This window comes from Scyliorhinus torazame, chromosome 18 (genome assembly GCF_047496885.1).
Source record: "Scyliorhinus torazame isolate Kashiwa2021f chromosome 18, sScyTor2.1, whole genome shotgun sequence".
NCBI lineage: Eukaryota > Metazoa > Chordata > Chondrichthyes > Carcharhiniformes > Scyliorhinidae > Scyliorhinus > Scyliorhinus torazame.
Genome location: NC_092724.1, coordinates 128,640,687 through 128,653,702, shown reverse-complemented (window position 1 = coordinate 128,653,702; position 13,016 = coordinate 128,640,687). Strand labels below are relative to the sequence as shown.

General features: G+C 38.8%; 1 protein-coding gene across 1 annotated transcript in view; it reads left to right on the top strand.

Annotated features, from left to right (window-relative positions):
* LOC140395498 (UNC93-like protein MFSD11) overlaps window positions 1-12,661 on the top strand; it is an 88,665-nt gene extending 76,004 nt beyond the window's left edge. Inside the window, exons 8-13 of the mRNA XM_072483334.1 lie at window positions 375-412; window positions 1,914-1,979; window positions 2,524-2,649; window positions 2,745-2,931; window positions 3,432-3,567; window positions 3,751-12,661. Of these exons, the coding sequence (XP_072339435.1) occupies window positions 375-412; window positions 1,914-1,979; window positions 2,524-2,649; window positions 2,745-2,931; window positions 3,432-3,567; window positions 3,751-3,912 (715 nt within the window). The 3' untranslated portion in view covers window positions 3,913-12,661. The remainder of the gene's footprint in view (window positions 1-374; window positions 413-1,913; window positions 1,980-2,523; window positions 2,650-2,744; window positions 2,932-3,431; window positions 3,568-3,750) is intronic.
* The last annotated feature ends 355 nt before the right edge of the window (window positions 12,662-13,016 follow it).

Sequence of the window (13,016 nt, the reverse complement as noted above, 5' to 3'; positions counted from 1 at the left end):
TGCCTCCTTTTTCTTTTTGACGAGACTTACAATATCTCTCGTTATCCAAGGTTCCCGTAATTTGCCGTATTTATCCTTCTTCCGCACAGGAACATGCCGGTCCTGAATTCCATTCCATTGACATTTAAAAGCCTCCCACATGTCAGATGTTTATTTACCCTCAAACATCCGCCCCCAATCTAGGTTCTTCCGTTCCTGCCTAATATTGTTACAATTAGCCTTCCCCCAATTTAGCACATTCACCCTAGGACCACTCTTATCCTTGTCCACCGGCACTTTACAACTTACTGAATATTAAATGTTTAACATTCTATGTGGCTCAGTAGCAGTTGGATTTCTGTAATGCTGAACAAATTGTTTCATGTTATTTACAGACCTCCAGAATGGCGATCACAAGCAATAGATGCATTTCGTAAGCATGCTTTTATGGACAAAATGTTAACTGGCAAGTGGGTGTGCGGTTACTAATGTGGGCAGGGAGTTAAATCCAAACATGTGCCTTGGGTAGGGTGCTCTTTCCAAGAGCCAGTGCAGACTCGATGGGCCGAATGGCCTCCTGCATTATAAATTCTATGATAATCAATGACTTGGCAAAAACGTAACATACTTCACTCACTTCCAGCTTTTACTGCAGCATGTTTCGAGGGGTACTGGTATCATCCTATGGAAATGTCGACTCTAATATATAAAGAGCCCTGATATATCCAGACCCGATTCCCCTCCCAGCCAGTCCCGAATTGCCTTAACCTACCTCAGAATCTTCTCTTTGTCTTATAATTTTTGCATTCGCACAATCACAAAGGCAGCTCCTCCGCCCTCGATTTCTGTCTCAAGGACTGGTGGGCCCAATGCACTTCAGTGACCTTCTCAAATACTTTCTCATTCACCAGTATCTCAAACATCTTTGTAACATAGCTGATGGCACTTGTTCCCTCCACTCCCTCCGACAGACCTACGATGCGCTAAGTTTGCCACCTGGTCTGATTTTCCTGGTCATCTCCCCTCGCCCGCAGCAGCTTGCACATTTCCTCCAGCATCTCTGTCTCCAATGATGCGATTGTCACTCTGGTCTTAAACAGTCTTCTCCACTTTTATCGTTGCGCCCTGTGCCTCCAGACACTTCTCTACTCGAATCAAAGACCCACGAAGAGGTGCTACTGCACCCTCATTCACACTTTTTTTAAAAAAATGTATTCTATTACCAACATGTATCAAAACAGGTTGCAACACATAAACACCCCGGCATACATACTTCCCAGTAATCAACTATACAGTCTGCACAAATGTTTTCCTCTTTCTCAATTGCTCTTCACCAGTCTTCCTGCATCTCCTTTTGCTGTTGCCGAAATTCCTCTTTCATGAAGCTCATAAGCTGCTGCATCGGCAATGTGGCCATCAACAACGACCCAGTCCCCTCCACCATTTTTCCCAATACTGCTGCGCCACGAGGCTACCCCAACTGAGCTCGGGCTTTCACTGACTTTTGCCGGATCTGGTACCCCATTTTCATTCCGCCTGGGGGAGAATCCACCACCCACCTCTCTCCTCACAGTTTGTCACCAAAAATCACCCATCAAATGGGCTAAAAGTTCCAAAACCAACAACTGCATGCAGGAGCCACCCTGTGTTCGACCAGCCAGACCATGGCTGCCACCGGAAGTCGCCACCTGGCCATTCTGGCTTTAACAGTGCGCAAGTCTCCCAAGCTGTGTGAAATGTGTGCAAGAAGTAGAATGTATAGCTGAATTTAGCAGCCGAGGCAAAACCCACTTCTCTGAGAAATGGATACCGTGTCTGCTTTGGGCTACCCTGCTGAAAGTGGGTCAGTTTCATTAAAATTCTTGCATGTGTGTACATGTATAAGTAGCTGGTTTTCAGGAATTTAGTATATCTTTCTTTTCTTTCTACAATAGGAAGTGCAATCCGTATATTCTTCACCAAAGATATGCTGTTTATAAGTGTTACTATTGCTTACACTGGTAAGAATTTCCCAGAAGTCCGATAAATCTGATGAATATGGGGTTTCACTTATCAAAAATTCAATTGGTTTCGTATGATGTACATCAATTTAATTCCCCAGTTATGGTTTTCGTAATGTTCTTTTATACAGAGTGAATTACATTTTATCAGTGATTATTGTTGTGAAGACATTTTATCCATTAAAAATACAATTTTATGGATTTCAAATATTTAGTTTGTGTTCATTTTGAAACATCGCCATATTCCTGGCAAGAGGGTGACTAGAGCAAACCTCTTGGGTCTACAATCATGTTGCGTAACTAACTTCTGGATATTGTATACGCTCAGCTTTGCGCTTCTCATGATATGTATTGCTATGATATGAAATGACGTGGATCTATCTTGCACGATGCTGGACTTGATGATTTGCAAGTTGACTCTCTGTCCGTACAGCAAAAAGACTAGTTAAAATGAGGAAGTTAAATGCTAAAATTGCTTGTGCTTCAGCGTTAACGAGAGGGCATGCAGAGATTCAATCAGTGAAAATTGTTTTTTTTCCTCTAGGTTTTGAACTAACATTTTTCAGTGGGGTCTATGGGACCTGTTTGGGAGCAATAAATTATTTTGGGAATGAAGCCAAAAGCCTGATTGGTTTATCTGGCATCTTCATTGGTGTTGGAGAAATCATAGGTTTGTGATCATTTGTTGTTGCATTATTAAATAATTAAATCTGCTTTCATTAAACAGAATTGCATTGAATTCATTTTGTAAATTTTTATTTCTAGGTGGTGCAACTTTTGGTTTATTGAACAAATTCCTCAGCAAATATCTCGGCCTTGGCAGAAACCCTGTAGTAATTCTGGGTTTAATAAGTCATGTAATAGCTTTCTATCTGATATTCTTAAATGTACCAGGGGATGCACCAATTGTTCCTGATGAAGGGACAAATAGAGTTTCTTATTTAATTCCAAGGTTAGTCATATATCTTGATTTGTACTTCTGGTTAATTTAAGTGTAGTGTAAGTAAGCTACTTTATGACGAGGGAATACATTAATTTAGGGGACTGATTATTTGGAAATGTTACTAATCCTTCAATTAAAACATGGGGATGAACATTAAACTGAACCTGTCCAGATTTTAGCCATCCAATTTGATTTTCACTGACTACTCATTGAAATGGGTCTCCTGTTCTATTGTAAAGAATATGATGAGAATCCCACTCCTTGTTATGGGAAGCACCTGAATTTTAGCTTCCTTTTCCTGACTGTTTGCCAGAAATAAATTGACTTTTTACCTTTTCTAAAACTTGTTCATACTCATGGGATTAAACCAGTTGAAATATAATTTGGATAGTTTTATCTTGCCCTTTCCCAGCAACAAAACAGCAGACAATTAAAATGTTAGATATATACTACTTTTATGTTTGCATTCATGATTTTCCCAGCTCATAATTTGTCTTTTTTCTTTACAGCAAAATTATCGCTATGGTTTGCAGTTTTCTTCTGGGATTAGGTGACAGCTGTTTTAACACGCAGCTCCTCAGCATTGTGGGATTTATGTATTCTGAAGAAAGTGCTCCTGCATTTGCTGTTTTCAAATTTGTTCAAGTAAGAATGAAGAGCTTTCTTGTGCATGCACATAACCCAAATGCAACTCATAAGCAGCTATGTGAAGTGAATAGATTAATATTCAATGTTGTGGTTAAAAATCTTGTTTATTCTATACATTGAAGAGTCTATTTAGCAATGCACTCACTGAATGTTATTTTTCTCCGTCCATCCTTCCACCAGTCTATTAGTGCAGCAATAGCATTTGGCTACAGCAATTATCTACTGCTTCACTGGCAGCTGCTTATCCTTTGTGTGGCTGGATTCTTCGGCACAATCTCTTTCATCCTTGTGGAGTGGAGGACAGAAGCGCATTCTCGTGGTTTCAGTTATGATCGCATTTAATCAAGAAGCCAGCTTTTAAAAGACCCAATGGAATGTAATTTTTAAAATCTTCAATTTGTTCCTAAATACCAATTTTACTAACTATTTTTGAGAATTTTAATTTTGTTGTGTGAAAAATTTCCTTAAAAAAATTGTTCAAACAGCCAAACGTGCGAGGCGGTTATAACTGTAGGAAATGTAATAAAGCCAATTAAATAAGGTAACCTGAAGCCAGCCATTGAACGGCTGGTGAGATATATTTGCCAAATATTTCTGCTGCACAAAATTTAAATTCTGCACTTTAAAAATATTCAGAAAATAAATCCGAATACACTCAAATATTGAACTACTTTGAAATGAAACGAATATAAATTTTCGACTACCCAATTATTTTTTCTCCAATTATGGGGCAATTTAGCGTGGCCAATCCACCTAACCTGCACATCTTTTGGGTTGTGGGGGGTGAAACCCACACAGACATGGGGTGAATGTGCAAACTCCACACAGACAGTGACCCAGGACCGGGATTCGAACCCGAGTCCTCAGCGTCGCAGTCCCAGTGCTAACCACTGTGCCATATGCCGCCCTTTGAAATGCTGTTTTAAGCATTTTTCTTGTAGTATTGCAGTGCATTATTTCAGATTCAAGTTATTAATTGCCTTGTCTTATTTGATCCATTATAATTAGATTTTATTAACGTAGAAGATGCTTTTATTTGTGACTCACAGACCTTTAAGAATTTTCCAGTGCTTTTGGACAAGACTTATGGAAGTGAACCATGGGCTGGAACTTTCCGACCGATTACACCGTCGGGAACTTCCAGTCCCGTTGACGGCGCACCCACAGCTGCGGGTTTCATGCCGACGAGGGGTGCATAGAATGGGAAAACCTGTTGACAATGGCGGGACCAGCAGGTGCTGCCACCGGCCAATGGCGGGTCGCCTCCTTCCGCTGTGAAACAACCGGCGCATTGTGCGATAAATCCCGCCCAAGGTTCGGAAACTTCCATTCCACCCTGCTTCACATTAATCTTTATTGTTTCTCTTTAAATATACTGTATCAGGAGTACCAATTAACTAATTGAATTGCAGCACTATTGACAGCTACTCAAAACTTGTTAACTAGACATTCGTATTGTTGATGTTTTACATTCTGTAAAACTAAATATTTTTGTGGCAACTATTTCTAATTGATCATTATATTCTCTCATGTAAATGCATGTTTTGCACAAGTAATTCCACTGGCATTGCTTAAGTGGCAATATAGCCATTGCATGATTATTAATGATTGTGACTAGAACTGAAATGATTGAGCCACAAAAATTATCAATGGCTTTCAGATGTTCAGAATTTGACGTAAGTGCAAGTTGTCAGCAGCCCCCAGTTATGTTATCGGTCAAGTATAGAATGTTTCTTTTTCCTGATCACATGCCGCTGAATAGTTATGTAGAGATCAAAAGGGAAACTTTGCTTTGAACTAAGGTTGAATCAGGAAGTGAACGAGAATTTAAATAAGTATTTTAGGACATAGAACATACAGTGCAGAAGGAGGCCATTTGGCCCATCGAGTCTGCACCGACCCACTTAAGTCCTCACTTCCACCCTATCCCCGTAACCCAAGAACCCCTCCTAACCTTTTGGACACTAAGGGCAATTTATCATGGCCAATCCACCTAACCTGCATGTCTTTGGACTGTGGGAGGAAACCGGAGCACCCAGAGGAAACTCACGCAGACACGGGGAGAACGTGCAGACTCCGCACAGACAGTGACCCAGCAGGGAATCGAAGCTGGGACCCTGGCGCTGTGAAGCCACAGTGCTAGCCACTTGTGCTACCGTGCTGCCCGGAACAGTTTTTCTACTGTTTACATTTTAAGCACTCTCTGCTTTTGAATTGATAGATGGTTATATCAATTCAAGTAATTTTTATTCCATTTTTGATTATTTGTTTCTCGTGTTTACAGATACTAAAGCAAGCCTGTAGTGGGATTTATTTTGAAGAAAGATATTCTATTTTCTAAATTGGGTGCTAACTTTTAAAAAGTATGTGCTTTTATTCAAATCAGGACATGCATAACAACATACAAACAATCATTCAATAGCAAAATAAACAAAATATGATTCTCCTAATTTGAGATTTTTTTCCCCTTGTTTCCATTACACCTTTCCCCTCTTCCCTATCTCCTTTTCCCACCTCCCCTACCCCCTCCCCTTACCCACTGGCAACAAACAGATCTGTAAATAAAAATAAGAACAGCTTCCATCTCGTCCAGAAGACCCCATCTGAGCCACGAAAGGCAAACTTAATTTTCTCAAGTTTAAAGAATTTTGCAACATCCCCAACAATGGTGATACCTTTGGGGGAAACTTCTGACTTCCATTCCAATAAAATCCACCTCTGGGTTATCAATGCCCCCCCCCACATCAACTCCTTTCCCTTCTTTCGGTCCTGGTACTTCAAACACCCAAAATATTGCATCAAGAGGTCCCAGTAATATTACCACCTCCACAATTTTTGTTCGTGTTTTAAATACCAAGACCCAGAACCCCATTAATCGTGGACATGACCAAAACATGTGGACGTGGTTAGCTGGTCCTTCTTAACACCTCTCACTTTCTGTAACTTCAGTGGAGTCTCCAGTCCCTGCCAGATCTCCTTTACAACCTCTGGGAAAATCAATCCACAAAAAAATCATCTTATTTCACCTTGTTGTTGCAGTTGGTGTGCTAGTAGGCGGCCAGCCTTTTTCCCCATACTCCTAGAAAACACCCCTTGCTCTATGAAGCTGGTTCACTGCCTTCCCTATCATCATCAAATTGAATTCCCCTTTTAGTTTTCTCCGTTCTGCCATGAGTTCTCTGATAGGAACTACAGTGTATTGCCGATCTAATTCCAGAATTATTCCAGAATTGTATCAATCAATCGTTACATCTCTGATCTCTCCATCATATTCCTCCTCTTCTAAACCATGCTCCTTAATAAAATCATGTGCTTTCAGCTAATGTAAAATAATGATTTTTCCCTTTAAATGTTTTCCAAAGTTTGGCCATACATAATATGCCAAATCAAATTTTATTATGATAAAGAATCATCTTGGCCCGATTAAAACCAGCTTGTTGCTTGACCAGATCTTCTTTAATGGCCTGATAATTCTGATTTTCTGGCCTTCCCACTATAATCTTTTGTCATCCTCGCCCATCTCCGGATCTGTTCCTGCACTTGGAAACAGTACATCCTTACTATAACCATCCTCGGTGGTTCTCAACTTCTGCCGAAGTGATCTGTGTGCTCGGTCTACTTCCAGGGCCTTTTCACAGACCCATATGCTCCATTTAATCACAAAGAGAGCCTATTGCTCTCTCGATCGCCTTTGACCAATCTTCTTGCATTTCCTGTTGATGCTCCAGTGATTGCACTTTAATCATTCCCAGGGGTTTTTCTACTGATAATAGGGTAACAACAATGATGACAGCCTTTCCTCCACCATTTTGTTTTTATCTGCACCATACAGACCTTGCACTTCACTCATCGCCCTATTCAAATTTTTGCGTGTGCCAAAGAAAAAAAATCACTTTACCACATTTTTGACACAATTGCCTCATAAATTGACCAAGGGCCCAAACCAAAATCTTTGTGTGGAAGCTACCTTGGGTGTGGCCGAACACAATATGGCTGCTAAAAAAAAACTTATTTTGACAATAATTGATCAATGAATGCTTTCCACAATGAGCGACTGACTTGTCATTAAGGCTAGTTCAGAATCCCTATATCAGTTTGCCTGCAGGTACCAATTCAATTTGAGTCTTGAGACTATACAATTTTGTTTTGCAAAATCCTCTTGGTATGAAAGTAACAATTAACTTTCTCGCTCCCACATTTGTAGAGATCAGACCAATGTGAAGTGGCTGAGGTTATTTCTTCTTGATGAGAAGAACCAAGTTGTTAAAGAAAAAGGGAAACATTTAATTGGGACTAAAAAGGTCTGTTCTTTTCAGAATGCTCTTGATGCTATTCTTTTAACAAGTGCAAAAGCATGCTGAATCTTTTATTCACTTTCTATTTAACTTAGAAGTCACTGACTGCTCTAAATAGATAGGCTTTTAAAGCAAGAAATTAGTGCTGTAATGTACGAAAATGTAACATGATCGGAACTGAAGTGTGCATAGTTATGCATTTGACATGTAAACTGATGAACATATGAACTTTTCTGTCCTAATCACTGACCAGAATTTTCTAAAATTATTTTTTTTTTCTTTTGTATTTTAAACAATATTAATTTGCTTTATGACATTAAAACATGCTAAATTATTTATGATGTCTATCACAAGTGGCAAGCGTTCAAATGAAAATCGGTTTTCGGAGGAGTTGCTTTGTCTAACCTTTTATGCACTATGTAGATGGAACAATAAAAACAAATTAGTGATTAACTAACTAACTTAAAGCCATGGCACATTAATTTTGATATTGATACAAAGCTTGCATATTATTTCTGCTCTACAACAGTGGGCAGGAATATCTGTGCACCCCACCAGGTGGTGGATGCAGCCTCCCCTTGGCCAGTGGTGGGATCTTCTGGTCCCACCATTGTCAACCGGGTTTCTTGTTGAATGCACCGTTCGCTGCTGGGAAACCAGGGGTGCGCCGTCGGCGAGACTGCATGATCTCGTCTGTGTGATTGGCTGGAAAGCACAGTGAGATAGTGTGGCATTGTTAAAGTAGTGATATAAATGCAAGCCTTTAAAATTTTATAAAGCTGTCGGGATTATTGAAACTGGTCATTATTGTCCGTGGCTGACCTTAGTTTTTAATTATTAATTGATATTGTATATTGTGCAGTTATTCATAGCACCTTTAGGCTTTCAAATTTGATAATACTGGACTAAAAAAACAGGACAAGAGAGGGAAATTTCAGCTGGTTTTATTTTTCTGCACCTTACTCAATGTAGTACAAAGTTATTGTCAAATTGAGCCAGTGTTTGTTTTTTTATATTTTCGATCGTATCAATTTTCATTTAATTTGAGAAGGAACAATAACTTCCACATTTGAAACCATTTTTTGTCATTTAGTACCCTTGTTAACTTTATTTAGAATTCACAAAAATTAATTTGACTTTAATTCATTTCTCTGTTTGTCTTGTGAAAATATGTTTCCAATTAAGGGCAGTTTAGCGTGGTCCATTCACCTACCCTGCACATCTTTGGGTTGTGGGGCCGCACAGACATGGGGAGAAAGTGCAAACTCCACACGGACGGTGACCCGGTGGTAACCACTGCGCCACCATGCTGCCTTCTCTGTTTGTCTTAAAGATTCTTTCATATTCTACATCAAAGCAATGCAACAATCAATATCATTTTGTCTATTTTATCTCAAACTATAAATAGGCAAAAAAAATCCGAAGACCATACACATTGATGAGTTCCTTTGATAGTTGTCACTTTTGGCCTATTGCTTTCCACATGGCAACCTTTATAATTGTAAACTCCCGAATTAATCAAGAGGGCCACTGGTTTAATATCTGACTAAAGTTTAATTGTGTTTTTTTTTTACTGTACTTCAATCTATTTTAAAACTGAAAATCAGGTAGTTATATATAGGCGTGGTCGCCATATCATTTCTCTCAAAAACCCAAGGTATTCCACTGTGTAGGCAAATGCACAAAGGTTCCACAAATTAGTGTCTGGAATGAATGGTTATTTTGTTCTGTGTTTGAAAGAGGATATTGGGAGAATCTCTGCCTCTTTTGTATCGTGCTATAGGATCATATGTTCCTAAACCACTGAAACAGACAGATGAGAGCCTTGTTTGACCTTTCATCCAGCATCTCATCAATACTACCCTGTAATATTATCCCAGATTATGGCCTGGAATTTTCTCCATATTTATGTCCAGAAACAAACCTATCCAGGACACGACGATCAAGACCGTTGGCCATAAGTGGATTAAATTCGTAACAACACCACTTCCAAATCACCATTTATGACTGAATTTATATTTCCTCTGATACAACTGGCCAAATTCCTGATGTGCAGACCCTCCTGTGTTAGTTTCTTACTCAAAAGCTGTTTTTAAAATTGCAAGATTTTCAGGTACAGCAGGTGACAAATATTTTTATTTGATCGAAATGTTTTGAGCGTTTTACATTTATCCTCTTGGATACCTGAATATTATTTTGTTTCTTATAATATATTTAATGGCATACGATGAAACCACATTAAAAATTGAGAATCTTTCCTGACTCGGTTTATAAATTTGTGTCTAGCATGCGTAAACTTGGTTGAATTGTTGAAATTTTCAATTTTCATATTTGAAGATGGAATATAAGAAATTAAGTTAGTGCTTTCCTTCGGCCTTGATTGCCTGTGTTGATTTATCTCAATTTTTACGTTTTTAATGAGATTAAATTAACGAGATGTATTTTGATGAGATTGGCAAAATAATTTGAGTGTAACATGACATATGTGGAATGGATATAGATTGTGTCTACTATGGAAATTCCAGGCCTGTGCTGAAGTGGAACCTGTGACTGAGCAAATATGTTAACTAATTGAGCATAAACTGACCTGTATCATTAACTGAAGTATGTGCTTTCTTACTACCTGTAATCAATCTATTTTGTATGGCAAGATCCTTAGCTTGTGTATGCCAATTAAATAATTCAGCAGCAAGCTTTTGTGAATTTTACAACAAAGGTTTTCTCACACATTTGCCTGACTTAACAGAGTGTTGCACATTCAGTCTCGTGCAGCATGCGCGCATACATGTACACATACACACACACCAAATATTGGATCCAGTTTAAAAAATAATGCTCTTTTACAAATTACAATTACTTCAGTCTCTGATTTACAATTTCTGGCCTCCCATGTGGCAGGCCTATGGTCTCTTCAATGCCTCTGATTATTTAAATTTGAAATGGAGTCTTATGAAGCGAAGGGTTCACAGTAGGATTGAAAGGCATCTTGTAGTTGAATATCTGGTAGGTTGGTTCTCAGGTGAACTTAGAAACTGGTACCGGTTAAGTACTTTGGCTGCTTGATGACTTGCAGCAAGTTTCAGAGTCTGGTTGGCCAACTGGCTGACGATTGGTTATGATGGATCTGCCAGGTCCTGGAGTAATTAGGCTGCAGGCCCAGGAACAAGCTTCGATCACTTGGTGTTTCTGAGCCCCAGCCAGTCTAATTTGGATGGGGGAAATGGTGCGCCATCATGAAGCGTTGGGAAATCGCTAGATGCCGTTGAGTTTTATTTCAATAAATTTAGAGTACCCAATTATTTTTTTTTCCAATTTAGCGTGCCCAATTATTTTTTTCCCCAATTTAGCATGGCCAATCCACTTAGCCTGCATAACTTTTGGGTTATGGGGGCAAAACCCACGCAGACAGGAGGAGAATGTGCATACTCCATACGGAAAGTGACCCAGGGCCGAGATGCGAACCCGGGTCCTCAGCGCCATAGGCAGCAGTGCTAATCACTGTGCCATCTGCCGCCCAGGTGGCATTGAGTTTTGATTGTTTTGTTCTGCATAAAATATGAACACAGGCAGCCTGGAAACTCCATAGTTTTTAGATGTTGGCCGATTTTTAAATTATATATGTGAATTCCACAAATGGCTCGGAGGTACCCTTACCTGTGTCCATATTTAATTAGGTTTTGGCAGCCATCTTAACAGTTTTTTGTGTCCAGTTTTTAAGTGTATTGGTTGAAAATTCATAATATGATATGCCTTTACTGACAATAACACATGTTTGTTGTAAAATTGCTGTTTTAATCACTGCTAAGAAAATGGAACAAGGAGCAATTTAGTGTTTAAAGATCCTTAAATTCCAAAATCCTACCCATTAACAATCCAATGTGTCAATTTGAAACTGTTCTCAAATTAGATTGTTGATAGTAACATTAAAACAGCTCAGGAAACTGTCTTATTTTTTTTACAAGCGTTTCCTGCTGGTTTGGTTTGTCTCGCATTAAATTAAAATGCCAAACTTCTGTTTGCTCAGGACTTCGACAATAACTATATTCACTCTGCACACTAGTCAGATGATTTTAAGTTTGGGTAAAGCAGGATTGTCTTTAGCAGAGATGGGGAGAGTGGGAATGCATCACCAAGCTCCTTTCAAACAGTGGGATTCCATTCAATGAGGGAAAATGGCTCTGTCTGAGCTTCACTTTGAAGATTTCGAAAATGGGGCTAATTTGCCCCAGTTGGACCAATATTTTGCAATACAAACTGTTCCTGAACAATGCTCAGTTGGAATGTTGTCTGGTACAGGTATTTAAAATCCTGCTATTTTAAGACCAATTTATTTGGACTTTAAGACTTTGATTTGTTACATCTTTCATTCAGTGATATCTGGGGACTTGTAGCCTTTCATATTTTGCAGCAACTTAAAATTTGTACCATGTTGTAATGTGTTTATTTTGATTGTGATGCCTTTGCACTCTTCTATTTTCAAATTTTTGTGAGAAATTGAATTTGTTGCCTTATCTTTCTGAAACACTGAGACCGAGGGCAGAATTTAACAGCACTATTGCAGCGGGACTGGGCTGTAAAATGGGGCCAGTTGTTCAAAACTCTGTTGACTTTGGTGGGAACGGAAGAATCCATTGCCAAGAGTAACTGTAAAATTCCACCCTTAAAGATGGCTTTGAAAAATGTTTCTTGGTGGGTGGATTATAACAACTGCAAATCTCCAAGGGTAACATTGTGGCATTCAGTATCAGTGTGCAATATTTACATTTATTTTATTCAATAAAGCCATTTGGACTTGACCACTTGCTATGTCTCTTTTTTTTAAATGTCATTTTTAATTGTAATAAATCTCTGCCTGTAAATAGGAAATTTTTAATCCACTAAAATATAAATTTTACAATATTTATCAACTAACCAAATTCTTGCTTGTGCAATACTCCACTTTATATTTGTGCATAAATTGACTTCTAATTCTTTTTGGCAATTTGAATGAGGTTAAAGAGCCTGAAAATGGTTAGGCTAAATAATTTGGTCAAGTTTCCTTGATCGAAGCCCAGCAGGAAGAACCTGGTTGTCTCAGACTGCATATTCTGAAGAAGAATGTCACTGAAGTTATTCATGTCATTTTTAACTAAAGAATTACTTAATCTTTAT